At 32.6% G+C, this 27,934-nt stretch overlaps 4 protein-coding genes across 9 annotated transcripts; 2 read left to right on the top strand and 2 right to left on the bottom strand.

The window, feature by feature from the left end:
* Positions 1–1,851: 1,851 nt before the first annotated feature.
* Positions 1,852–11,798, top strand: LOC108567583. 2 transcript variants are annotated; one of them, XM_017928132.1, is made up of 6 exons: positions 1,852–1,962; positions 9,876–9,958; positions 10,026–10,214; positions 10,332–10,476; positions 10,546–11,024; positions 11,089–11,798. In XM_017928132.1, the coding sequence occupies exons 3-6, from the start codon at positions 10,113–10,115 to the stop codon at positions 11,593–11,595; spliced, it is 1,233 nt and encodes a 410-aa protein (XP_017783621.1). In that variant the 5' UTR covers positions 1,852–1,962; positions 9,876–9,958; positions 10,026–10,112; the 3' UTR covers positions 11,596–11,798. The 2 variants fall into 2 exon arrangements, with proteins under 2 accessions (XP_017783621.1, XP_017783620.1); XM_017928131.1 differs by lacking the exon at positions 1,852–1,962 and adding an exon at positions 5,799–6,065.
* Positions 11,799–12,426: 628 nt separating this feature from the next.
* Positions 12,427–17,620, bottom strand: LOC108567585 (unconventional myosin-Ib). 2 transcript variants are annotated; one of them, XM_017928133.1, is made up of 18 exons: positions 17,175–17,620; positions 17,050–17,120; positions 16,822–16,997; positions 16,584–16,647; positions 16,490–16,503; positions 16,326–16,410; positions 15,958–16,215; positions 15,705–15,901; positions 15,445–15,653; positions 15,222–15,386; positions 14,854–15,166; positions 14,417–14,797; positions 14,283–14,342; positions 13,928–14,014; positions 13,492–13,872; positions 13,285–13,437; positions 13,013–13,203; positions 12,427–12,955 (listed from the first exon to the last, which is right to left on the bottom strand). In XM_017928133.1, exons 1-18 carry the CDS (start codon positions 17,396–17,398, stop codon positions 12,832–12,834), a joined length of 3,153 nt encoding a protein of 1,050 aa, XP_017783622.1. In that variant the 5' UTR covers positions 17,399–17,620; the 3' UTR covers positions 12,427–12,831. The 2 variants fall into 2 exon arrangements, with proteins under 2 accessions (XP_017783622.1, XP_017783623.1); XM_017928134.1 differs by lacking the exon at positions 14,283–14,342.
* An 84-nt stretch (positions 17,621–17,704) lies between these two features.
* On the top strand, positions 17,705–18,690 carry LOC108567586 (MIT domain-containing protein 1-like). Of its 4 annotated transcripts, XM_017928137.1 has the most exons (4): positions 17,705–17,947; positions 18,007–18,254; positions 18,321–18,433; positions 18,496–18,690. In XM_017928137.1, the coding sequence occupies exons 1-4, from the start codon at positions 17,821–17,823 to the stop codon at positions 18,638–18,640; spliced, it is 633 nt and encodes a 210-aa protein (XP_017783626.1). In that variant the 5' UTR covers positions 17,705–17,820; the 3' UTR covers positions 18,641–18,690. The 4 variants fall into 4 exon arrangements, with proteins under 4 accessions (XP_017783626.1, XP_017783624.1, XP_017783627.1 ...); XM_017928135.1 differs by having other exon boundaries at positions 17,707–17,947; positions 18,007–18,433; XM_017928138.1 differs by lacking the exon at positions 18,321–18,433 and having other exon boundaries at positions 17,708–17,947; positions 18,496–18,649.
* Positions 18,691–18,893: 203 nt separating this feature from the next.
* LOC108567587 (protein inscuteable homolog) lies at positions 18,894–27,818 on the bottom strand. Its single transcript, XM_017928140.1, has 5 exons — positions 27,677–27,818; positions 20,677–21,464; positions 20,379–20,609; positions 19,234–20,314; positions 18,894–19,172 (listed from the first exon to the last, which is right to left on the bottom strand). Exons 2-5 carry the CDS (start codon positions 21,462–21,464, stop codon positions 19,041–19,043), a joined length of 2,232 nt encoding a protein of 743 aa, XP_017783629.1. The 5' UTR covers positions 27,677–27,818; the 3' UTR covers positions 18,894–19,040.
* Between the last annotated feature and the right edge of the window lie 116 nt (positions 27,819–27,934).

Consider the following 27,934-nt stretch of genomic DNA (forward strand, 5'->3'; position numbering starts at 1 on the left):
CAGTAATGGCATTGATATATTATTTCTTGCAAACATTTGTATTTGGAATTTCATGATTAAATATCATAACTACCAATAATAGCTTAATTCAGTAAATAATAACAACCATAATATCGCATAATTATAAAGATAAAAATATTTAATAATAGAAACATTGCTACCGTAGATCTTTCCGTCCTATGTCAATATAATCAATGATACGTTGTAAAATCTAAGCATAATGCTTCATAGTAAAATTCCGATTTTATGTATTGACATGAATCAACTATTGGTTTTGATCTAATAATAATTTTGCAACATCAACAGCAAATATTAAATTGTTTATGACTTTTCTGTAAGATATAAAATGAGTATTTTCATTGAAATATAGTAGCAACGTCTAATTAAATTTAAAAACAATGATGTAATTAATGGTTTAGAATGAACGTCCATAAAACTATCATATGGTTGTACTTATGATATTATATGCATTTATACCTCGGTTAACGTTACCTCTAATAAGGAATCTTCGGTATAACGAAGTCTAAGAAATGCTTAAATGGAGTTTGAAGCAAAATCTCCTGTCGAAAATCAAAGATTTAAAAGCGTTAGTGACAATGATCCTGATTAACCATATTATATTATCCAAATATAAGCAAATCCAATGATACATGTTTTCTCCCTGTATGGATTTCTTCCCAAACATTACTTCTATTTCTCTTCAAATATTTATTAATAAAACTGAAACTATTTCCTTTACAATTCAATATTTTATAATTTAATTGTATACATATATATACCTTCACTATATATATATATAATGAGGATTATTAATATCATAAATGAATAAAGGATTAGAGTAGTTTGAAAACTAATCCGTTTTATAATTACAATCGTTAATCAATAGACATCAAAATTGGTAATGTAACAAATAATTTTGATTTATTCAGTTTTTACACCAAATAAAATTACACTGTTGATTGACATAGACATAGATGATCAATTAAGAGATAAATCAAGATAATATTTTTTCTATAACCAATCAAGTATATTTTTAAAGATGTAAACACAGATACATTCTAGAGGCGCCTACAATATTTGGCTGTTACTGATGACATAATATATTGCTAATCTTTTTTTTACAGAGATTGCGAGATAAATGTAATTCCTGGATATTGCGACATTTTATCAATGATATGTGAAAGTATCAACGGAAAAATGTGTTTATCAATGAGAAAGTATTTCTTCCTCAATATAACTAATTTACTTTATGATGCAAATATACGTATAATTATATCAAGTTTGTTTACTTTCTAAACTATTCTATAAAAAATAGAATATTTCACGTTTTGACCAAGAGACTTATGCAACCAGCGTTTCGTTCCATTTCATTATTATTACCTTTGATGATTATCACATGCAAAATGCGATCGAGATGCGTCGAAAGGTCGAGCAAAAAAAAACTGTCAATTTGACAAGATGCTGTTATTTGCAGGATTCTTGCATCAGCCAACAATCCGATTGGCCCGCAGGACATCCCACCAATTGTTTCTAGAATATTCCACGTGTATTTCGACCAATAACGCATCGCTTGGTGGCTCAGCATCAACAAAGGTTCCAACGTCAACTTTATAGTTAAAAGTGGTGCTTCTATCCAACAGTGAAGAACTTCCACGAACGGAGAAACAAACCCAAATCTAATTCAGGATCAAAAATAGTGATTTAATAATCAGCAAATCTTCCTGAAGATTGTTGCTGATATAATTGTTTGTTTGTTTATATATTTTTTTAAATAAATCGCTTTGAAATAGTGACAGTGTTCTTTTCAATTTCAAAGCGCTCCCTCGTTCTTTGTATTATTAATATGCGCATTGTCAATATTAATACTATTAAAAGCATCAATAATAAAAACACGAGAACTTACAAAACTTTTATGTGTACAAAACTGTGGAAACATCGACATTTTCATCACGCAATGGCAATGTAAGAAACTTAATTAAATCCATTAGTTTTATAGTTTTTTTTAATGATATTTAGTATATACTTTGCATCGATATTCATTTTGCCCAATAAAAAGTGTAAACAAATAATTTGTCAATACAGGTTTATAAAGATAAGTTGAATAACAAAGACAAGAATTTGCTTGAATATATATTTTTTATGATATTGCACAACATTTGTATTCATTTAAAATTCAATATTATTTAAATAAATATTATTTATCGGTAGCAATCGCAAGCCCGACAACCGAAATACCGTCAATCAAATTCCCGACGTTCGAAATCCCGACGTTTGAAATCCCGACTATCGAAATCCTGATTATATCAAAATCCCGACAACCATAATCCCGACTGTATCAAAATCCCGACTATATCGAAAATGTCTACAATAACATTTTTAAATTATTCCGGAGCGTAGTCACTTTTAAATTGTCATTAATAATAAATAACAACAATTAATAATCTAATTGTATTTGATATTATTTCATAATGTTAAGGTTTATTATGAATGATTCAACAAAATCAAATAAATTAATATTGCTGAGAAATAATTTAAAAATGTTAATGTAGAAATTTTCGATATAGTCGGGATTATGGTTGTCGAGTTTCTGATACAGTCGGGATTATGGTTGTCGAGATTTTGATATAGTCGGTATTTCGAACGTTGGGATTATGATAGACGGTATTTCGGTTGTCGGGCTTGCGATAAAGACCCATTATTAATTACTTAATATTTTTGACAAAAAAAAAACAAAAATTTAAAATTGTAGAATGTCCTCGGTTTACTGCGGCTCAATTTACGCCGATTCACAATAACGCCGCTGCGCATTAACGCTTGTTATTTGCTTATTTTTCACTTATGTAGAACCTAACCCTATACCTACCTTAAGTATTACCTAATCATAGGAAACCGGTGGCAATCGAAATCCCGACATTCGAAATCTCGACAACCATAATCCCGACAGTATCGAAAGTTTGACAATTAATTATCAATATTTGTATTTTATTATATTCTTCATATAATTTCTATATTCCGCGTTATGTGGGAGGTCTACTATACATCCTGTAATTGTATTATCTCCATTTGGTATTTATAGTCATAAATGACTAAGATAACCAAATATTAATTAAGTATTCTTCAAATATTTGATCATTGATAAGGTTAAATGCGAAAAGCAAATAGTTTTGATCTGCGTCATTCATTTTATTATTGATTATAATTATAAATTATATAATTTAAACTCAACGACACGCACTTACGACTATTTTTGTTACAAATGTATAATAAATCTTTCTGCGTTTAATTAAAATTATGTAGTTAAATAAAACTATGAAAACATTGTAAAATATTTTAAGATTTTTATATCAAGTAAGTTGATTATAAAATCGAAAGGTTCGAATCTTATCAACAATAAAATGCATTGTGTGGTCGATAATCACCGAAAGGGTAACAGAAATAGGGCTGTAGATATAATAAAAAAAATCACTTGGATAAGTACTTTTGGTATGAGTAGTAACTTTAATTATATCTGAAAGTATGTGTAGCTAATAGTCCATCTTGAAGTATCTATAGCAAATGCGGCTCTACGTTGAGTCAAGTGCGGCTCCCATTAACATTTTATTTTTCATAATTATAAATTGTATGTGTGTTAATTGCATATTAACATTCATTAAAAAATGAATATCTATGAGCGGCTCTTTATAAAATATAAAAAACCCTTATTGTGGCTCTTTTAAACCTCATGTGTGCCCACCCCTGTACTATAGTAATAATGATGGCATGTCAAAGATCATATAGTTTTCATCATTTTCTGTACATTTGAAAAGATGTTGAGAAAATGTTTGCTTATACAACAATATTAAGTTTCAATTAATATTTATCCCATTAATTTTAACAAGAAATCCATTGCTTACGTTAAATCGTATATTTTATGATTAATGTTGAACTAGAAATAATAGAAATTTAACATGTTTTCAGTCGTATTAAATGGCTTTATATTTCGGAAATAATAAAATTCGATTAAAATCACTTCTAATTGAAGTAATAGAGTTAAGTTTTCTAATCTCTATTTGTTTAAATAGGTTGAAAAGACGTTCCGATTTTTCAGGATTTGTACCTATTTATATTGCTAGATCATCACGAAATGTATTTTTGAAACAGTTGTTTGTAAATTAGTGAAGAATCCGAGACATGTACCAATTTTTGATTGAACCAGTCTGGTCAATCTTCTACAAATCAGTATCTCATATTAAGCTGTTATAAGCTTCAATATTAGAAATACATGTGATTCTGATTCATTTAGAATGCATCAAGTAACTCAAGAAGATTACATAATAGAACCAAACATTTTTTTACAACTCCACTTTGCTTACGAGTAATTAAAGAATTTCAAATATTTTTTGTAAGTTTATAATTTTGTTCCTTTTTACGCTGATAAATTTAAATATATTATATAACTATTTTATAGATTGGAAGAATCATAAAAAAATATAGAAATAATTTACATGTATTTTATTACATAACAGATTTTGTATTGTACATTGCATTCAACGTCATTCATATCGTTTAAATCTTGTTCAAAGTGAAACGAGTATTAACCGGAATTACCATCTCGATTTTGCGAATAATTATAAACAAGTAACAGAGATAACTGATAATATAACATAATTGGTGTACACTATTATTAAAATTCCATTTAATCTCCATGTAGATAAAGTAATACAGGCAATGAAATCTTACACAAAGGTATCATTTTATAATAGCGCCATCTCTTTCAAATTCAAATGAAACGCTGAAAATTTACTTTGTTACTTTCAATTTATTTATGAAATGAATAATAAATGAAGTATTCAGAGATATTACATAAACCATATAAGTCCATATATTTAGCTGCAAAAGGAGTAAGATATGTTGTACTTTATTTACATTTAACGCTGTTAATATAATAACAAATACATAATATTTCAAGTTTAATGTTTCTTTCTGTGAAAGCTATTTCAAAGAACAAGAATAATAAATAAATTTTACTTTTGATTTATATACAGTGAAACCTCGCCTAACGAGTTCAATCCGTTCCAAAATTTCCGGATTTTTACTCGTATAGTGAAACATATTCAAAAATACACATAATATGTGTACACAAGTTTTAAAAATGATGTAGAAAGCGCACAATCCAGGACTTCTGTTCTCATCATTACTCGTTATGCGAAACGTCGCTCGTTAAGCGAGTTATTTTTCTTACAATTCATTTTGCTCGTTAAGCGAAATGCTCGTTATGCGAGGTACTCGTTAAGCGAGGTTCCAATTTACATGGTTTTCTTTGAAGGTAAGTTCGAGTATAATCTATAATTAGTTTAAAATTGTATAAGAGAATAGAAAAATGAAGTAAGAAAAAAATAACGTTTAATTGTATGATTTCTGAGGATTTCATTTAAAAAAAAGCACACACGCGTATTTAGTGATAGCCGCGACGTGAGGGTTTGAATTTACCTATTTTTAGATTGTCACTGTAATGAATTTAGCACTTAAAACAAGTACATGTGATTCGATTGAGTTTTCAAGTGTCATTCACACGGTAACTTGTGTTTGTTCATTTGCAACAAACAGCGAAAACATCAATTTTCTATGAATCATATCGGTGAATTCCCGGAATGGGATTTCTCTCCGCTTCGCCATTGGCCCACGATGACCTAATCATCGGTGTCACGTGAAACGTATGCAAGAGCGAGAGAAATGCGGCAATGCGGTTGCATTGGATGGAAAGAGAAAGGACGTGTGAGGTGCCTCATTTGTAGTGGGGATAGGACGAAACTGTGGTTCAGCAGGACGGCTGTGCAGCAGGAGAAACTATTTCACAACTTGTGCAAGCAGACGTGTTCTACAGACACGTCTTTTTATTAGTTCGAGCGTCGGTTTCGCCTGCTACACGGTTTTGGAGCGAGAATATTGCAACTTGGATCGGTGTTCAGCGATTGAAAAGCTTTGAGTGTGCTACATATTGGCACAAACGCGAAAAAATCATTTGTTCAACCCGTGGTTGAAACATCTGCCCCCCATCTGCAAAGCGCATCTTCTCGTTTTATAGAGTAAGTTAATGTTTTCATTTTTTAAATAGTGCAAGCATTTTGCTATTACTTTAAATAAAAGTTTAGCAAACTTAAAATCAATAAAGACTGATTCTTTAGTACAATATTTAATTCTGTAGAGCATTTACCGGTTGCCCATTATTGCACCACAAATTACAACTATTGCGCAATATTTGGCAATGCTTATTACAATGTTATCATAATTTACCATACTTGATTAGATTACTTATTAACTGAATTGCTAGTATAATTTAAGGTATATAATCAGTATATTTTTTTATATAATTAATGTATTATGTATTGATTGCAAACTTGTTATTCCCAACTTCGTAAAAAATCTAATTCTTTGAATTCATCAACAAATCAATTTCTTTGATCTAAACTTTGAAAGTTAGAAGTTTTGGACTTTAACTGATATCACAAAATAAAAGTTCCTTGGAAGAAATTTCAAAATTTACTAAATCTTTTTTTTTACATAATTACAGTGTTTTAATGAATTTTGTTAATTTTATAAAACTTGATAATTTATGAAACAATGTTGTTTTATCCATGAAAAATGAAGTTAATAGTGAAATTACTAATCAAAATGGAAGCATTAATTAATTATTTGTATGTAAAATCTTTCTAAATAAATGAACGAAATTATACTGACATTGAAATTAATAGAAAAAAAACTCTCATAATCCGTAGATTTTGTTTTAAACATAATTGAAATACTAATTTATTTTTTATTAGTACTTAATATAAAACTATGAAAAATATTCGGATTTTTTTAATAACTGGAATATTTTTATATTTCGATAATATTAATGATTACTAATTGAGAAACGTTTTCATATTAATGTGTAGAATTATACAAAAATATAATATAATTGTTATATAAATTATAATGAAAATGTTCCTTTTTTTGAAAAAATAAAGAGAAAACATTGAAGAATGTTTAAGATACTTTAAGATTTAAAGTAATTTCTTAAAAAAAGCACGCATTTTAATTGCTGCAAATTACAAAAACCGTTGATTTCTTGGAAATGAAGAAGACCCGGTTTTCGGAATTGATTGTAGGTCGTGTTTCGTTTTATTTTTTCTTTAATCATTCTCATGTGCTCGGAATTGGAAAGAGTATATGAACTTTCCAATGAGTTGTTCAACAATGTTTATTCGAGTCTACTTACGAATTAAATGGTGAAAGCAATTTTTTAATTATTTTCATTTTTTGAAAGCGGAAGTAAAGTAATCGTTTATTGGCATCTGCAAATACATTATTGAGCGAATGTAACACATTCTAACTAATAATTACATTGTTTTTCTAAGAAAACTTTGCTCGTGGAAAGTCTTCATGTTTTCATGAGTTTTTATTTAGAACAAACCATTTTAATACTTAATATTTAAATGTTAACTTATCATTTATATTACATAATAGAATTGCATAAATTTGTATAATTTACTAAAGAAACAACAATTTGTATCATTTTAATAAAATTACACTAATTATTGTAATTTTGATAATAATTAAATTTCTTGTAAAAAATATATAAATTCTATGATCGCAGCTTTAAATTTAAAGAAATAGTTAAAACATAATTTTGTTACATAATGAAAATTATTAAATTACTTTTGTTATAATTGTGTGAAAAAAATATAGGAAAACCATTACAAATTTGGAAAATCCTTACTTAATTATACAATATGTTGTAATCACAAGTTAAAAACAGCGAAGAAAATACTTTTCATACAAAATACTTATATAATACAAACTTCCCAAACCAAATGCTTTACGCAAAATCGATATTTATGACCAAAAGTTACTAATAAATATGGATTGTAATTACTTAAATAACAAGTTTCTCTAGTTGATGTACATGAAGTAAATGTTTATTAGTATCATTTATTATGTACATTCATTATAGATTAAATGAGTGAGTAAATTGAGGAAAATTTTCACCTGCGTTGGTCAAGGTAAAATTGAGCAAGGTCGGAGAATGTATTCAATTGTATACTGTTGCAAACGTTATCAAATTGCCGTTTTTTTACTGTATGTTTGCTTTCGTTCTAAATAGAATATGAATATATGATTAAGTAAACAAAGATATTTTTATGGTTTATAATTGACATAAACGCTGAAAACAATCGTTTTGTGGTTGCAAATCTATAATTATATTATTTGTAAGTATATTCAAACGAATTCCTATTGATTTGATCTAGGTTAATTTATAAAAAGTACAAGTCATCAGCGGTAATCAAATTATTGCTTTTCTTTTATAATTGCATTACCGTAATAACATTCATGTAACGAAAACGCTAAATCATAGTTTTCGTCGTTATCAAATCTAAATTTAGATTGTTAGAATTTTCGTTTTATTTTGTTATTATCGGGTTGTTGTTTTGAGCTGCGTTTCGTGGAAATTCGCTTCGGTGAGAAATATGAAATTAAATAATGCTGACGTAAGGAGATGTTCGGCGCCTACTGCTGTAAAAAGCGCGACGTCGGCCATTTTGTTGTAACAAACTTTTCGTGTCAAGAGTTGGGGATTCCCCTGGTTCTCAGATCGCTTGAGGCTCGTGACTCATGGGAATCTGTCGCTCCTGATCTCGAAATTCTCGGAATGCCAATCGTCTATTACTTATCGCTATAATTAAACATCATTACTGTCGCCATTTGTTGATCTTGAATAATAGAGATTCTCAAGATTGAATGGGACGAAAAATTTCGAAATACTTCTGGTTACAAAATCGGTGCGTACCGAATAGAGGGCAGCCCCGGTAGTCACTGCTTGGATCCAGCAGGTCCTGACAAGTTCAAGCATGCTCTTTTTATCACCTATAAAAGGCCAAGCGCTAATCACGCGCGATCAGTTTGAACATCACCTCCGCTCAGTGATTTTGTGCACCTCATATATCGCATAATTAATTATTATACAACCAAATTTAATAATAATAATTAATAATTGTTTATTGCAAACATGTAGGATTTATTTTTCTTTTTATTTAGTGTTTTAGAAAAATTAGCAGCATTTTTTTTAAATAAATTTTTTTTGTTTATATAATTCAATAATATTGATTATTTCATTCAATTTTACTACCTTCTCCAATATTCAACAATTATTTTTCAATACTTCATAAACACTTTTTATTTAATTTTATTCTAATTAAAACAAGTGTATTTTAAGTGCGATTAAGTTAACAAATATTTGATATTTAAATATATTGTAAGACCATCAAATATTTATTAACTTAATTCATTACCTTCGTTATTCTCTTATTAATAACCGTATGCCTGTTCATCAGATTCATACAATGTTTCTGTAAGTTATATGTTTATTTATATATCTACTAGTTTATTTATTAATTTAGTATATTTATAGATATGCGTACATATACTTAAGTATGTGGACAAATAACATTAAGAAGTGCATTCAACCTTTTTAAATGAAATTTATTAATTTATCATTTATATAATTTTAATATTTATTTATTACATAATTTACTTCAAACATCTCTGATTTGAAAAAAAATTCAGCTATTATTTCAAATATTTATATTTCATTAAATGGGTTTGCTATATGCAAATATTATGTTTATTTACTTATTCACTTTTATAGTTTTATTATGTAATCTTTTACTTATTCATTTTAATTAATATTCATTTTAATTTCTTTTTTTTTGTCATATACTACGACAATGGATTTTTTTAGTTTGAATTTCAACCTTTTTCTGATTTACCAATGATATATGTCAAGAATTATTTAGTATTTATTGATTGTTTTTCTATTAATAAATGTAATTAATTTGAATTTCCAAAATCTTTTCTAGGTTGAAGGTTCGTGACAATCAACTCTTATCCAGTTGAGTGTCCAGAAATCAACATTTTTGCAAACAGTTTTGCAGACAATACTGTAAGTTATCGAAAACAAAAAAGCGCAAGGAATGCAGCTGAAAGTGTCTTCTTCTTGCGAATTTCAGACAAATCCACGATGGCCGCCCTTGCCGCTCCAGTCTCCTGTACTACATGGCGAGAATTTGAAGAGAAGCCGAGTGTTAAACAACGCAATGTTAAAGTTCGACCAAGATTTGGAGGATTACCACATGGTGGATCCTCACCAGGTGCAGCCTCAGAGTGCATTATCCCAGAAAGATTACACATTCGATCAGGTATGTACCAAAATTGAGGAGTTGGATATTACTAGATGTGCGGAATTGTTCGTTTCCTGCGAGATCCTGCCTTCAATCTGGATGGGTTTGGTTATTCACAGCAGTTCTCGGTTTCAGCTATCCAACTCGAGCAGCGAAATACAAGACGATTCAAATTGTCAGATCAGTATGGAGAAGTGTATCAGTTTGGAACTCTTTTTGACCGAAATGCCAACAAACGGTACGACAAGTTTTTCAGATGAATTGAACACGCCGTATTTCGGTAAGTCTACAAACATTATTTTCCATCGATACCTGATAATTTAACTGATTTTGTTTTTCTTTAATATAGCAGATACAAATGAGGAGCTTAATGTTAATAATAACATATACTATTCACCGGGGCATAATCCATTCATTTTTGCCAATGATTACACGAAAAGTGAGGAAAGTCGAGCGGACAACAGCAACTTAATAAACTGTGGTGAAAATAGTGTAGTTCTAAGTGATTTGCAAAACAGCGTGTTATCGAGTGATGAAATTGCGGGTATGGACGATATTAATTTGGAAGAGTACGATTTGCTCACGGATTGCGAAGACCCAGATTTATGGAAGAATGTTAATTTAAATAACGCCACCTATCCAGTACCGCCGGTCAAAGATGAACCTACAGAAAACAGCAACAGCAGCGTAGACTCTCATCATAACTACGCACTTCGTCTTGACCTGAGCAATACATCGATTTTCGAACCAGTTTTACAAACACCAGACGTCATCAACACTATTTGCTCTTTCGAGAACGACTATAAATTCAAGATACAAGCAGAAGAGGTAATAAAAAAAAACCACCCCTTTACAGCCAGTCCCATATCTAATTGATGATTTTCGTTTTCAGGTAAAACCTTCAGCGATATTAGCCAATCTCGAAAGTACATCCAGCGTGGACCTAAGTGCATTCTCTTGGCCTCTTCCCTCGACTTCCAATAGCCAACCACCCAGTCCCGCCAAGAATCGCGTTTCACGTAAACGCAAGTCTACGTATATTGATGAAGACGACGGCGACGAAGATTATGTTCCTCCACTTAAACATTCAAATTATTATGAGTCAGATGAGGAGTCCGAGGGTTCGCCTAAACCCGCGAAGAAACGCGGGCGACCATCTAAAAGGGCCAGCGTCTCCTCGGACAACTCCGAACCCTCAAAGTACCGAGAAATGCGCGACAAGAATAACGAAGCTTCAAGGAAGTCGCGTCAGAAGCGTAGAGTGCAAGAGATTCATCACGAAGAAGAACTCAACGATCTCTCTGACAGAAATATCAAACTGAAAGCACAATGCTCTGAACTTGAAGCTACCGTTAGCAGATTTAGAACTAATATTATGCAGTTACTGCTGAAAAGGTAGATGTCTTAGTTTGGTTTAGATCAGATGGTTTATATATTATCTTTTCATCTTATTTCAATGCTGGTATTTTATAAATACTGACACATGTTTGTACTCTTAATTATAATTACTTTTTTTGTTATCGTTTCCAATTTACGTAAGTTAACTATAATGTTACTGTATTAAATACAAAATATAAATAATCTATTTTATGAACTTATATAGTTAGAATCATTTCTTATTTAATTATATCGTTTATTAATGAACAATCAATTATTGTTTAATGAATAAATATTAAAAATAAAACGTTTTAGCTACAATTTAATAACCTACCTTCACTTCCTTACTCAAGCCAATGTATTTATATTAGTTCAATATTAACTTGTGTAAAATTATTAAATTCAAAAGAAATCTATTATAACTTTGGGCTGCAGACACTAATCATCCCACTCATAGTTTCTTTAACATTCAAATAAAACCTATTTATAAACGTAGAATCGTTGTGAGTATTTAATTCGAAACCTTTCAATAAAAATTGGTATGAAATTAAAGTCAACATTCAGTTTTAAAAAATATAACCAGTTTATTAGTTTCAAACAAAAGTATAAGATGAACATAAAACACCATACTTATTACGTATTACTTATTATCATGAGTTTTTGAACTGTACAGTGTAGATAATTTAATTTTGTAAAGCTAACATTTTCCGAATGCTAATTCATCAATTACAATGCAAGGTTAATTAAAATTGAATTCAAATTCGCCTCGTCACAAAATACAAAAATTATAAACGTAATTGGAACTAATGATAATATATATTGTTTTCTTTTCTGTTACAGTCTAGAAAAATAATTCATTCATTTTAAATACTCCGAACACATACGTACTCCATTTTGTATAAATGAGAAACGAAAAAGAAAATGTAACAATAATACCGAACACTAAATCGTCTTCAACTAGTCTTGGTTCTTGTCGTATTTACAATTGAAAATACAATCATTTCATTACAATAAATAATCTGCTTCTTATTATCTCTTCCGAGTATTATTGCGTTTAGAAAAGTGATGCGCTCTGTGAATAAATGATTCCCATCAACCTGTCGATCGCGCGGGGAACGGTTTTCGTATGTAATTGTGTTAATAATAACGATTGAAATAAACGTGTATGTTGTGCAGTTCTAACGGCAGTGATCATAATTATTAGTTTCATTATCATTATTATTATCGTTAGGCTTTTATAGATATGTTTGGCACGACGTCACACTAAAACCTCCATCTTGTTCCCCTTGCGAAGCACACGAATCTGGCCTGGCTGCACTTCCGGAAGACCCATGCACTTGAATATGAACGTTACTATTTGAGCGCCGAAGTTCGCTTCGAACCTAAGAAACAGATTCATTACATTTACTTGAGAACGTATCTTTTTTTCAATTACTCACTCTGTTGTTATGTTAACTTCCGGTGCTTTACCAACTGCATTCTGGACTACCAGAAACAGTTTGGTCACGATTTCGATAACATGTCCAGTCTGGAACACGAAGTCACCCTTTTTCTTGCTCAGATCGCTCTGAAATAAACATCCCGTTGTTTCTGAGGTTGCACTCGCTGTGTCCGCATTCGCTAGCGATGACTAAGGGAAATTATACATTACAGCAACGAGTCTAGCAAACTATTGAATAGAACATAAGCATTCGGGGATGCTGGTACTTACGGCTCTAACGTGGACTACGGCGACGTCGTCCAAGAACGGAGACAGAGACATGCGATATATCTCGGTGGCCGGAACGCGGTACTTGATTTGCAAGGTGCGTTGGTCCAGTATCAGCATGGATCGTGTCGATAGTACCAAGAGGACAGGAACGAACTAGGTAAAATACGATCAAACATCAACGTTCCTTCAAAATAATGTTGAGCTTACTTTCCCGCTGGATCTCGCGATTTTGTTGACGATATCGGCGAAAACCACGTACTGGTCATTAGTTTCCACGCAGATTTTTTTCCATTGCACGTTCTGCCTAAGTCTCACATAGTCACCTAAAAATGGGTGAGATACGCTTCGAGCATAGGATGATTTGCGGTCTTTGAACACGAAACTGGCCGTAACCTTTTCCCTCATTCGATTCCGTGCAGTTTGATCGAATTTGATGCGATACTTGTGACACCTCCACCGATGATGGATCTTCCTTAGCAGAAGATTTGTTTCCATCAGTATCGGGTGACAAGCGGGCCACTCGCGGCACATTGGAGAAGACACGTCTTCCGGTAAAGCGTACAAAAGTTTCAGCAAATATTGCCGCCGCTGAAACAAAACCATCGATAATTCATTCGCTCGCACGCTTTCATACAGATCCTACCTTCCATTGAATATAACGCCTTTGTATTATTTTTGCAGCCCATTCCATTTGTTTTCTGTGCTTTAATATCCTGAATTCTTCTCTCGCCTATAATTTACATTACGTAAAATTAGGGATTATCTACCAAGTAATTAAAATCCAAAACACAGTTTTGTAGGGTTTACAATAAATAAGTAAAGTGTTATATAATAATTTAAACATTGCTATTTAAAGCTTTCCAAATTATTATTTTGTTAATATTCAAGATAAAAAAATCCAAAATGTTTATCATTTACAATAAATTGCAAGTAATTTACTTTACTATGTTTAAAGAATAGCAAATAGTAGATTGTTGGCTCTAGCATACAATGCATACCATATGATAAAGGCACCAAAGATGCCTCTGTCCATCAAATGGAATTCCCAACTTTAGTTCCTTGAAGACGATCGATTTGATTATATTGTATTAAATAACGTAAATGTGACTTGTAAAGTATGATTAGTACTCACTCTCCAAGTGCGCCAAGCCGATGCAATTACTTTCTGACTGCGTTGCATCTTCTTGTAGCGATTCCTGAGTGTGTAGCCGCGCCAGCATTTTTGAATGAGAAGCGCGAGATCGTGAAGACGAGCCTTGCGGAAATCTTCGAGTTCGAAAACTGTCCTCGGACTGCGCACGAACAATTTGGTCCGGCCGAATGTGAATTCGGCATTGGGTATGGGCACAGAACGAAGAAGAATTGAAACGCCCTCGATGGGAGAGCCACGCCAACGAGGCCAAGTGTTAATACAGAGCATTTTGTAACGGCATAGGAATTGAGGGTAAGGAAGACGATAGCAATACCCTTGCCGCCAGATCTGAACAGTTGCTATCAAACATAGGTATCGCACCTAAAATAATTAGAATTCTGTAATCTGCGGATATATATATTGCGTATTCTATATACCTGATGTTGTACTAAAGCCAACTCAAAGATTCTTGGCTGTTTCAGCTCGTTGGGTTTGAGGCATCTAATGTAATGAGGCTGTCTGTAACTCAGACTCTTCAGTAAAGCGTTTAGAGCAACTTGTAGTTGGGTAGACGTCGAAGTTGGCTTCTTTACGGTACAACGTTTGGGGTTTCCTTCCGGGAAAAGGGCTTGCATCAGAGGATGGTCGCACCTGTACATGGCTCTCGACAGCTCCCGAGGTAGATAATCGCGGTTCTTCTCCAGAAAGGTTCGCGCGTTGTACGTAACAGGCCCAGCGAAATGCCGTATCCTAAAATATAATACATATAACAACGAATACAAATTGCAGATTAAAGAATACGCACTGAAATGAGTAAGGAGGCAGGGAAGGATCACCGGCTAAACAATGCGAGTGACCAGCACAGCACTGTTCCAAACGCGTTAAATAAGTTTGATCACAGTGGACATGGGGTTCATCCAGCAACGATAGAATCCCATGGTTTTCATGTTCCAATAATTGACAAATTCCACTAAAATAAATTTAAAAATATTTATATACATAAAAAATAAAAAAATTGTTTGACTTACAAATTATTAAAAAATTCTATTCTAGTCCATTCTAAACCCTCTTTAACAATTTCTTCTTGTTCCTCTTTCAATGAGACCAGCGTGATGACTTGTTGCAACCTCTCGTTGCAGTAATTAATCATCAGCTGCTCGAAACCGTTGTTCTCAAAACACTCGAATCCGTACAAATCAATAACACCGAACAGTTTTCTTTTTGCGTGATGTCGAGCCTGCAATGATTAATGTTTAAAAAAACAATAGTAAAGCGTATCAAATCAAACCTTAATCAGCTCATTGATTTTACTTATGAGCCAAGTGAAGAAACGGCCGTAGATAGTTCTGCAAAGTGTGTCTCTGGTCTTTGTTGCTTCGCATGAACTCAAATCGGTTGACATTCCATCGTCGATTTGACGACTGGTCAGAGCCCTTTGCAACCATCTGTGCTCGGCACCCAACAACTCGCAAATATCATATAGTTCTGAAAAAAAAAATACCATGATGGATGGATGCTATAGCTTGTTGCAGGCATCTTACCATAATCATTATTGATGGAACATCCCTCTGTTCCATCGATATTATTACAAGGCACAAACTCCAAATTACCTAACTTCAACACAACAGCGATTACCCTAAAAATATTAACAACTTCCTCGACACTAAATCCGAGAACATCGAACGCACTTCTTGTATATACATAGAGGTTCCTATCTTCTTCCTCGCTTTGTGTACATTGTCTAGTTACTGTGTATAAAATACTGTAATGTTCCACATTCCGTTGCAGCTTCAAACCCTCTAAAAATTTAATAAATGTATACTGAATTCTTAATAAAAGTAATATTATTTTATATACATATTCAATTGAAATTTTAAAATTAGTTTTTATTATTACAACAAAGCCTTACTTAATAAATGTATGTCAGCTCCAGATAATAACTGATAAAATATGTGGAAGTTCCGGTCACCCGAAGCCAAATTGGTAATTCGCGACTAAAATAGGATTGGAAAAAAGTATAAAGCTGAAGTTTACTTTATCAATTAAAAACTAATGAAAAATTAGTCATCTCACCTTATCTAGCAAATCTGAGAGTACATACATTAAACGTGTATTAAAGTGTATTAGTTGTTAGTAAGAAAAAATAAATTGAAATTAAAATACTTACATTGCATCAGGTGCCCGCCAATAGGATCTCCCTTATAATCAAATTCAATATCCAAAAATTTCCCCTAAAGAAAGTGCAATATATATATAATAAAATACTATAGGCAACCAATTATATATAGATATATAACAACTCCAATATATTTGTTATTATAATGTTGAATTAAATTATTGTTTAAAAAGTTCAATTCTTATAAGATAAATTTTGAAGTAGATAAAATTTGTATATTGTAACTTACAAATCTTGAAGCATTATCATTCTTGATTGTCTTGGCATTGCCAAAACTCTCCAAAAGAGTATTGGCTTGTACCAGCCTGTCTTTTAATTGTTTCACCTCAGGAGTTAAGCTGGAGACCAAAACCAGAAATTGCAAAATAATCCTGGCTGCTTCAGTCTTGCCTGCTCCACTTTCACCTGAAATTGTTCCAATTAGTCTCCCTTATAGAATTCAGATTCACTAATTTACCTGTGATTATAATGCATTGATCTTCATTCCTATCATTTAGCCATCTGTATGCTGATGCAGCTACTGCATATCTACAATATAAACATTATTTATGGTAATCAAAGTGTGTTTAAGTAATAACTTACATGTGGGGAGGTAACTGAAAAGGTCCTTTTTTGAAATAAGTTTCAGCTAAATCAGCTGAGTACAGGGCTAACTTCTTGTAGGGATTAACAGAGAGCAAAACATTGCCAATGTAGGTGTAGATGTGATCTCTTTTGAACCTCAGGTGGAGGTTCGATACAAATGTGTCTTCTGTGAGTGGCTCCAGAAGCACTGAATCCCAAGCCCCAATTTCCTGCTCAAGCATCGCACCGCTCCGCACCAGAATGCCGCGTCTGCGGCATTTAGATGACCCTCTGTTATACACTTTGGCCCCCCAACTGCACAACCCCACAGACTGCTCCCCTCCCACAAGAAACACCCATAATAAACAAACAAAAAAGTCAGTGGTCAAATAAACTTCCAAAAGCAATTTAAATCAGGGGGAAAAATAAATACACTTTTTTGATAAATTGACAAACAATTTGACGTTTCTTCAGGGGGTTGTCAGTTGGAGGTTTGCTATGGGGTTGATTGGGGGGCAGCACAACAATTTCAAATCGTGCTGATTCTGTTGCCTATATTTCATATGTTTTGACACACTACTAATAACAACATTGATAATAGTAGATTTAGAGGAAGCCTTGTAGAATTTTTTTTTTGGTTAACTAAGTTAAAATTTGGTTTATCATGGATACGAGCAAAGTAGCTTCGAATATCTTAAGTCGCGGGGTTAAATTGGATATGGAGAAAAGGTATACAGAAGCTTTGGTATGTTACCAAGAAGGAATAGAGCTCCTATTTGAAATGGCAAAACGTAATTCATTCATCATAGCCACCTTGATCAATCATCTGTTCTAATTGAATTTCTTTCAGATGAGTCAGGGGAGAAGGGTAGTTACCTTAAGGAGAAGGTTAGAGAATACATGACTCGAGCTGAGAAACTTAAGGTTATTGTAGCTAATCTAAAGAAGAGTGGGAAATACCATGAACAAATTAGAATTAAGAATGATGATACTGGTTACAGCTATGAGAGCTTGTTCAGTGAATATTTAAATAGTGAAGTCAGAAAAGTACAAATAGAAGATCCTTATATTAAGGCACATCATCAGGTACAGAATCTGGTAAGATTTTGTGAATTGCTTGTAAGCAAATGTAAAAATCTAAAAGAAATTAAATTACTCACAAAGAAGGATGATACTGAGCAGACAAAGGGTTTTGAATTGTTGAAAACTGATTTGGCCAATCACAATGTTGTATTTATAGTGGACTATTCAGATTCTCTCCATGATCGACAAATAGAGCAAGTTTTTTTTGACATTCAATTAAAAGTATTTAAATGAAATTAACATTATTATTTTTCAGATTATCAAATGGTTGGGTTCTGAAGATAGGAAGGGGATTGGATATGTTCAAACCACCAGTTTCAAAGTTTAGTCTTGGTATATTTAATTTAAAATTTAGGAAGTGCCATGAAACAACAGTTGATATCTACCAAACAATCAAGTAGCATACATTTTACAATACATATTTTAGTTTTTATATAAATATTAATTCGTAAGTGACTTTTAATAAATTAAATAACATAAAATAAAGGTAACTTTTAAGTATAAAATAAAGAGAAATAAATTAAAATCACAATCACGAAACAGAGATATTTACACGAAATTAAATTGTGAAGACATTTTAATTAAGAAAATGTCTTCTCAATTTTTACAAAAAAAATTTCATCATTAAAAAAAAAGAGAAATATATTGAATCTTAACTGACATTACTTCCTTACAATAATATATTTTTAAAATTTAGTAAGTTAAGTATTTTGGTTTAGAGCTGCGAGTTAAGATATTTTTGTTCAAATTCTTATATGTACTAAAGGGATTGAAAATAATCCACGAATGTTGTTGAAGAGTTTAAACTAAGCTTTCATTTTGAGCTGAGTAAGCCATGAAAGAATCTAATAATTTAGGTTGGATCAGCTCTTGCGCATCTTCTTCATTGACCACAGATACTCCGCAAGCGTCGGTAATCTTTCTCAGAGTGGCCTGGAAAAGAATATGAATGTTAATTATTTCGTGTATTACATTTGGTTTATTAGTAACTTACGAGTGCTGCTACAAGGATGGCATCACTATCGAAGCGTTCTTTCTTGTCTCTGCAAAGATTGACCAACCTCCTGACTCCTCCCATTTCAACTATTTGCTTCGCTGCGTCTTTCTCGCCGCATAATCTGGATAAACCTATGATTGACTTTTGTTGCAATCGCTTCAATACTTCATCGTCTAAGCTGTGCGATTGTAAGAAGCACATGAGAGCGGTGGGAGCTCCGGCTTTAGTCAAACTGGTTCTTGCTTCAAGTGTTGAGGACATGTTGGCTATCAAATTGGCAACTTGCTCCAGCAAGTAGATTGAAGCCCTAGGTCCGTGTCCTTTAATAGTCTTCAGAAGCACATCTGCAGTGTCATTGTGCAGCAAATATTTAATACTCTTAACATCCATTGCCGTCAAGCTTGCTAATGCTGCTGCAGCCAGCAAAATGCTCTGGCAACATTTAGTAGATTTCAAATATTTTGTTAGATATTTGATTAACTTTTTGGTTTGAGCGTTCAATCCGCGTACTGTATGATTGTCTTCGATCCACGGCGCGGTGATCTGAGCAAGAAGGGCAATCCCTTCGGTTCTTTCTGGTTCAGGCCTGGTTTCATCGCATATGATCTCACCTAGGATTTGTACACCTCCAGCAGATTCAAAATCTCTTATAGCTCCAGCGCTTACACAGAGTGTACTCAAAGCCCTCAAACACAAACCGCGCACCGATGAACCATCGCATTTTTCCAAAAGTATGACGATAATATCAACGGCTTGCGCGTTTACGAAGAGTTCAATCAAATCTTCGTTACGCAATGTGATGGAAGTTAATGCCGTAAGATTTGCACGCACGTCGAGCTCATTGCGAGGTGCTTGTAAAGATTCAAGTATCTTTGCCAATTCAGAGTTCAATTTTTGCTTGAAGAACGAATTCCAATCGACGTGCATTTGTGCGGTTATTTTCGGTATTGCTTCTGCAGAAGCCGTGCGAAGATCGTCCGTCAGCTCCAGCAATTTGCATTTCGTAGGAAATTTCAGGAAGTAGTCGAGAACGATTCCGACTAAACTCTGCGCCAAAGGACGTTGATGTTTCTTTTGACTGAAAGAAGAAAATATTTTTTATTAGTAACAAGAATATTGTGTTGTTTCAGAAAATGACTTACTTCTTCAAGCTGTCGAATTCCTTTTCCACCAATCCATTGTAGTGTATCAGCTGTCTTAAGGGATAAGTCAAGTTGCTGGCAATTTGCGAAACTCTATCTGCTAAGTCTCCGGCGATTGATTTAGTTTGAAGTGTTATCATGCATTCCGGTTCGTACATTCGCCGCATGTCATCCATCCACTTCTTCAGTGCTGTACCTTCTTCTACGCTCTCTACTGTCGTAGGTGGTACTCTGTAAACAAGTTAAAATTATTTTGTTTGATTGTTTGATTTTTACTGAAATTGAGTTTGGTAATTACCTTTCGTTTTTGTACTTTTCCAGCAAATTCCTGGCGTGGACTCTCCGCAACATGTTTACCTCCGTGTCTTTCTCGCCTGGCATTTTCGGCGTGGAAGTATGCTTAGGCGGTTGGAACAGTCCATCGAGTTCGCTGTCGCTATCCGTGCTTTGATTGAACGAAGTTACAGCTTCGTCGTTGTCTTCAACTTCGTCTTCCTCTTGAAGTATTGCTGGGGCCGAGAGGTTCGGTGGGTACGATGCCGTTGGCGAAGAGGCCAATGGTAGTGTTTTAATGCACTCCGGTAGCTCACTATCACTCGATAGCCAAGAAATACTTTCGTCCGATGTGACTTCACTGCTGATGGAATCGTTACCTGCATATTGATTAGCATCGGCACTGCTCGCCTCCATTTGTATGCTTCTGAACAAATTCCTGCTCACACGCGCGTAATTATTTCGGTTTTTCGTGAATCTTCCAGGCGGCTCGGATTTCGATTGCTGATGTTCGATCTTCCGGACGGGAGTCGCCTGGAGGCAGTAGCCGTTCTTTGGGGACATCAAGTCCTTGTGTGGCGTGCTTTTTTCCACTATATTTGAAGTCAAATTGGTTTTCTTAATGCTGTCCTTCTTGAGCAGCTCCTCCGGGATGTTCTTCGCTCCTTGATCATGCGGAGATGTTTCTGTGTCTGAGAAGCCGGAATCTTGGCTTCCCGGACTCGCCGAATTCGCCCTCCAGTTCGATCTGTTCACGAGTTCTTCACCTCCGGACCACCAGACCTTACTGGGACTCCTCTGGAACTCGCCCATCTGAAAATAAACATAAATAAACTTAAGTATGCTCCAATTTTAACCGCACTCGAGATTCAAATTAAATAACTATTAATAACACAAATCAATTTACCACTGAAACATTACATTTACTTACATTTATAGTCTATAATTTATTAACTAAATAACACTTTATTTCTTAATTATGTATAATATAAATAAAGAAACACGTAGTTTTCAATGTGAAGCGGTGGGTAGGAATTGCGGCACATCGAATGGAAAGCGAATTTGGAACTTAAGTAGACTTAATGCTCATTCGGAAGCCGTTTAAAGGTGATTAATGCGTTTAATAAGAGCCACTTAATGAGATTATCTAAAACGCGCAGATAGCAATCTCGGTTCTTTGCCCCTTCTCTCGCTCCGTCCGCGGTCCGACCGATTCATTTAATAGTGATTTCCTCTTGTTCCAAGTGATTACCACTTAATTGTTAGGAATGATTGGATATTTTACACTTTACTGTACGAAACAGTAAACGCTATTACGAAATAGCGTTTTATGGAAAGGAGGAAGAATAAGTGAAGTAAAAAAAAATGGTACAGGTGAACGCAACGGTAATCCCGCATCAGAGGTGGAATTGTTTGGGTCCGAGTGAATGAAATGCGGGTGTCCATTAAATTGCTGGCGCGTGCTTGTGGAGGGTTGGGGGACGCGTGCCGTTTTATGGTCCTATGGTCACCTACCGGACGGATGTTAGTCCTTACTTTTCATGCACTGATGCTGCCCACACTCATGATTAAATACAACCCATAAGCTTCCCCCTTTCAAGTGATGGTGATGTACACCTAACGGTCAAACGCACGTCCACCTTATCTATACCATTAAAACAATACTCCAACAAAAAAAAAGAAATGTTCCAACCAAAATAATAATGCGTAACAACAACGTACGTTTGAACAGAGGATATCATTATAAAATTTAAAATAAAAACTGGGAATCAATTGCGCAACGAGTTCGAATAAAGCCTACCGTGCATTAATAACAAGCGATGACATCGACAGTTATAATGTACGAGCGCATTTTTATGTTATTCGGTTCATTCTTTATTTATTTATTTGGGTCGTTGCAGCAGTAAATTAAGTAAAGGCTAAGATCGAACCAATTAATTAGATCGAGTGGAGTATGGGTGTATCTTCTGCGACCGTTGCGCAAGGCGCGTGAGAAAGGTACCAACCATTAAGTGGGTACCCCACCGAGAAGCGCACCCCATTTTCATCCGAATTACCGTTGAGATTTATTCCTGTTTTGCTTCTTCTATTCTTTTTTTTTTATATTGGAGCGTTTTTGTTGGTAAGCAGCTGCGTTTGCACAATTGGCGGGGCAGACTCTCTCACAGAAAGATTAGATAACTTATTTATAAGCGTCGAAGAGGAGCGCGTTTAAATAGATGTTAACGATTTTCTTTACGATGTTACAGAGTGATGAGTATGTTATGATTGCATTATATGAAGATAATATAATAAAAATATTATAAATTTACAATTAGAAAAGTAATTTCGCAGTTAGATGTTAAACGCGCGGATTTCCTTTAAGATTCCGATTGATTTGATCATGAAATTGCAGGATGAATACATCTCGAGGTGATTTAGAGGAAACGTAATTGAATCATCGTACGCGGAATAAAACTTATGAATCACGTATTTCGTGCGGTTTCGGCGAAGGAGAAATGAAAGTGTCTCCGTTGATCTTCCACAGTTGATATTTAAAATTATGTAACTTCTATCATCCCCATTCATTTTCATTTTGTGGTTGATTTTATTAATAAAACAACTTTTTTTAGATCCAAAAAATGTATTAATACATATTAAATCTTATATGAAACAAATAATTTTATATAAATATTTATAATTTTCGTTGATAATATTCTCTACAAAATATGTTTTCTTGCTACGGAAATTGTGGATTTTAATTTAGGTTTTGTGTACCAATGTATTTAGACTACAAGTGTTAACTACTGCAGCTAATTGCAAGCAATTTACACAATCTTTGTAAACGATTTAGAAACTGTCTCTATCGAACATATGCATTTTAGTTAGCAATACCTCGCATAGTGCGGGTAAATATTTTTTTAGAAATTATTTCTATTTTTTTCAATTGAAAAGAAATAGTATGTATGGAAACTTTCAAACCGGACTATTATGAATCCGGACTATATGAGGTATTGCTGTATTTACATCTTCTCATGTGAAAGTTTATAGTACAGTTTACTTTATATTGTTAACGCTAAACTAAGAGATATGTGACAAATAAGTATAGTTATATAATAACTTGAATGCTGATGATTCAATGCATTCATAATTTAATTATGAATATTTTTGTTAATATAATTTATTAATTACTTATACATAATTAATTAAAAAAATCAATAAATTATATAGAATTTTGTGTCCTTGAGTTCGAATCAAGTGTTGCATGAATTGACCGTGGCTGATTGTATAATATTTTGTATTTTTCAAATCAATGTTGACACATTCTAAATCAATCAATTAATGAATCGGATTTGGATTGTTTCGGTGCGTGCGTGAGTGGTAGGTAGGATTTAAATTTTAAATTCTTCGATTTGTAAACATGCAAGTTTATTCACACGTACGAATCGCAAACACACCGCAACACGTGCATACATTACACTTATATGGGATTGCTCGTGATAAGATTAACATTATGCTTGTGTCAAGTTTCTATTTTGTACCAATTTTACTTTATTTATTACACATCAGTTGAATCATTACCATTATTGACAAAAATAATCTGGATTATTGGCACATCAGTTGTATAATTACTATATATAATTTAATTAGTTTTTTTACTACAATATTATGGATTATTGGATTAATAATTATATTAGCTCAAATAAATGAATTATATTTATAAGGTTTTAGAAATTGTATAAAAATTAATAATTTAAAAATTGAATAACCAGCTAAACTTATGAATAACGAATTATTTTATACTTTAGCTATTTGTTTTTTCATAAAATTTCTTTATAAAGGATTGTACACTTTAGCACTAAGAAAAAATATTAATATTTAAATGTATTTTTGCAATGTTTATCAACATCAGAGAGTCCTTGTATTAATATTAACTTTAATTATTCTTATTATAAATATTCATTTCATTTTTAAATTTAGTTAGTATAATTTGTAAGAATTACTAATTATTACTATATTAATCCTTATTATTGGATTATGAAATAAATCAAATTTATGTTCACATTATAAAAAATAATATTTTTACCAAAATAATTATTAATATTCATACGACTTTGCGGAAACGTAAATACACGTCCTTGTATAATTATTATTAACTTTTATTATCCTTGTATGAATATTCCTTGTTAATTAAATTGTTATCCTTTATTTGTATACATTCTTATTTACTGCTATAATCTGGATTATTGCATTATCATTATATCCAATTTAAGTTTCTACTATAAAAAGTAATATTAAGATATATTTAGTGCTAAATATCATTAAAATTATTTCTAAGGTTTTGCTGAATGTTTGAACGTCAGAGTGACCTTGCATCATTATTATTAACACTAATTATCCTTATTTGAATATACCTTGTTGTATATTGTATATTTGTATAAATTAATTTTTATTTACTCCTATAATCTGGATTATTGGACATACAGTAATATGTGTTCAATTTAAGTGTTCACTATATAAAGGAATATTAAGATATATTTGAACTAATTAATTACAATTATTTATAAAGTTTTGTGGAATTTATGAACGTCAAAGAGTCCTTGTATCATTATAATTAACACTAATTATCCTTATATGAATATTTCTTCTATAATCAACTTCTTATACTAATAAGGAAAATATGCGTAAGTGATTACGTTAGTATTAGCATTGAGATTGAAATGAAAATGATTGCAATTGGACAATGATTTGTTTTATAATGTACTGATGGAAGCAGAGCAGAAGGAAGTAATGAATAATTACTTTCTCTCTAATTGTGAATGTCACATTGTATAGATTTCAGTTAATGATTCTTCCATAAAAGATTCTGTGATTTGTAACCGATGAATGTAAATTCTTAAACCATGGTCAATGTAATCAAATTGACTCATTTACAATTACTCATTGAAGAATCACATCTGAGTTATTTTGTTATTTAAAAATATATATGTGTATGTGGATATTAGTAAACTTTTTGCAAAGTAACGTAACTATTGGAATTGACTGCAATTGGACATTGAGTTGTTTGATAATGTACTGAATGCGAGAGCAGAAGGAAGTAATGAATAATTACTTTCTCCCTGATTGTGAATGTCACATTGTATAGATTTCAGTTAATGATTCTTCCATAAAAGTTTCCGTGATTTGTAGACGATGTATGAGCATCCGGAGCCGGATATTTGGACCCAATTCCCACAAATCCGACCGAAAACTCTGTTCGAATTCACATTAAAAATGTGTACCAGGTGTGCGTCCGCAAGAGCACAATATGGGAGGGCACGCGTCTCCCCCAATAACAGCGACAACCCCTCGATAGGACCAGCCGGTGGTTATAGCAGCTGCACGGTTCACATATATCACGTATGCATTTCGCGCAATCCGAAAGGAAGCAAGCGACGAGGATGGAGAAGAAAAAGCAAGCAGATGCTTAAGAAACTTAAGAAAACATGCATAAAACAGGAAGGAAAAATAAGTGCATTTTCGGATTCCCTTTCAGGCGTGCGACACCTCCAGATGTTCAATCCGATAGCACAAAAAGCTCTTCAAAAAAAATCACTATTAATAAGTTTAGATGAATACAACAGAAAACATTCATTTGTGTACAGGCTATGCTATAAATACTTTATCAGTTTTCTCTATCATTTTGTAATCTTCCTACGAAAATGTTCTACTTTCACAATTTATCTTTCCATGATAAACGTAATATTACCAATAATACATATATTGATCGATATTTTATAAATTTTAAGTATATTATTTAATGGAATTTAACAATTTTGAAGATTGATGATAAAAACATTTTTGTGAACGAAAAAATAAACTATTAGTTATTATTAATTAAACATTTGTAGTATTAAATTTTGAATGGAATGAAAAAAAAAGTATGTTATTGATATTTGTAAATCAATTTGTAGATGAAAAGTGTACCAATTATTTTTGTTAGTTTATATCAAAAATTTCTAAAGAAAAGATTAGAAATCAATGCGGTTAATAATTCTCATAACATTAATATTACTTGAGCATGTAAAACCACAAAATCTTAATTTTATAAATTGGATTCTGCAAAAATGATCAACGTAATCAAATTGACTCATTTACAATTACTGATTGAAGAATCACATCTGAGTTATATTGTTATTTAAAAAAAATCTTATTTGTTATTAAAGAATGGAGCAATTCATATAACTGTGTGAGAATCTAAGTGAACTTTTTGCAAAGTAACGTAACTATTGGAATTATCACTAACTGTTTTTTTTTAGTTAATGTGAATCAACAGTTACATTGCAATCTTAAGTTTAAACTAACAATAGAACAAATTCAAAATTGAGATTTTAATTCGAATAATTGTAATGATGTTTTCTTCCTGCTTGTTATTACAAGAGGAGTGATTCGCGAAATACATTGCCTTGCAAATTTTGCGAACCGCAACCTTGAGGTGTGTAATTAAATCTGCGTGCTGCGATGATGAATTTCCATTAGGAATCGTATTGTGTCTGCGCGTGAGTCAGATCAGGTAGCAGTGGAATTGCTCCTTGAGCGTGAGTCAAAGTCACAATATTTACTATTAGGAAGACTCACGGGGTAAGAATGCCCATTCATTAAATTTGTCCAATTGACCCAAATCGATTGAAACACTTCAAATCCTATTTAAGAAACCGCCCACTCAAGTTTGGATTTATAATACAATTGCGAGTAACGAAGCGCTTTGGGCTTCTGCTGTATTTATTATTTAATAATAGAGATTAGTTCGGATAATAGTTTTGAATCTAACATTTTGATATACAAACAATAACAACAGTTACTCGTTGACCCAAAGATTGTTGTCGGTAAATCATGAATGTCTATTGGAAACAAAACAGAGCTGTTTCCTTCATTTAATTAACAAGCTATTTCTTTAATTACTGAGTGTAATTATTATGTATAAACATAGTACATTGAATAAACATGGGAATTGTTAGTTAAATAACAAACAAAGAGTTATAATTGAAATACACGGAAATACTCACTTTTGCGATTCTTGTATAATCCAACTAAATTTGCAGAACAACTTATTATCACTTGATTAGACCCTACTTATTTGTGTTTTGCTGTTTAGTGGCTTCTTGTTACTATGTATATTATTACAACGTGGAGACACGAACGCGACTAAATTGAGGGAACAAAGTTTGAAGTTGGTCGCGCGTTTGAACGCAATACTACGGCTCGTGTGATTCGATTGGTCGAGCGTCTTGATAATGGAATGGAGGGGGAAATGATGTGTGCTT

The sequence above is a fragment of the Nicrophorus vespilloides genome, unplaced genomic scaffold (assembly GCF_001412225.1).
Source record: "Nicrophorus vespilloides isolate i.1.1-1 unplaced genomic scaffold, Nicve_v1.0, whole genome shotgun sequence".
NCBI classification, from domain to species: domain Eukaryota; kingdom Metazoa; phylum Arthropoda; class Insecta; order Coleoptera; family Silphidae; genus Nicrophorus; species Nicrophorus vespilloides.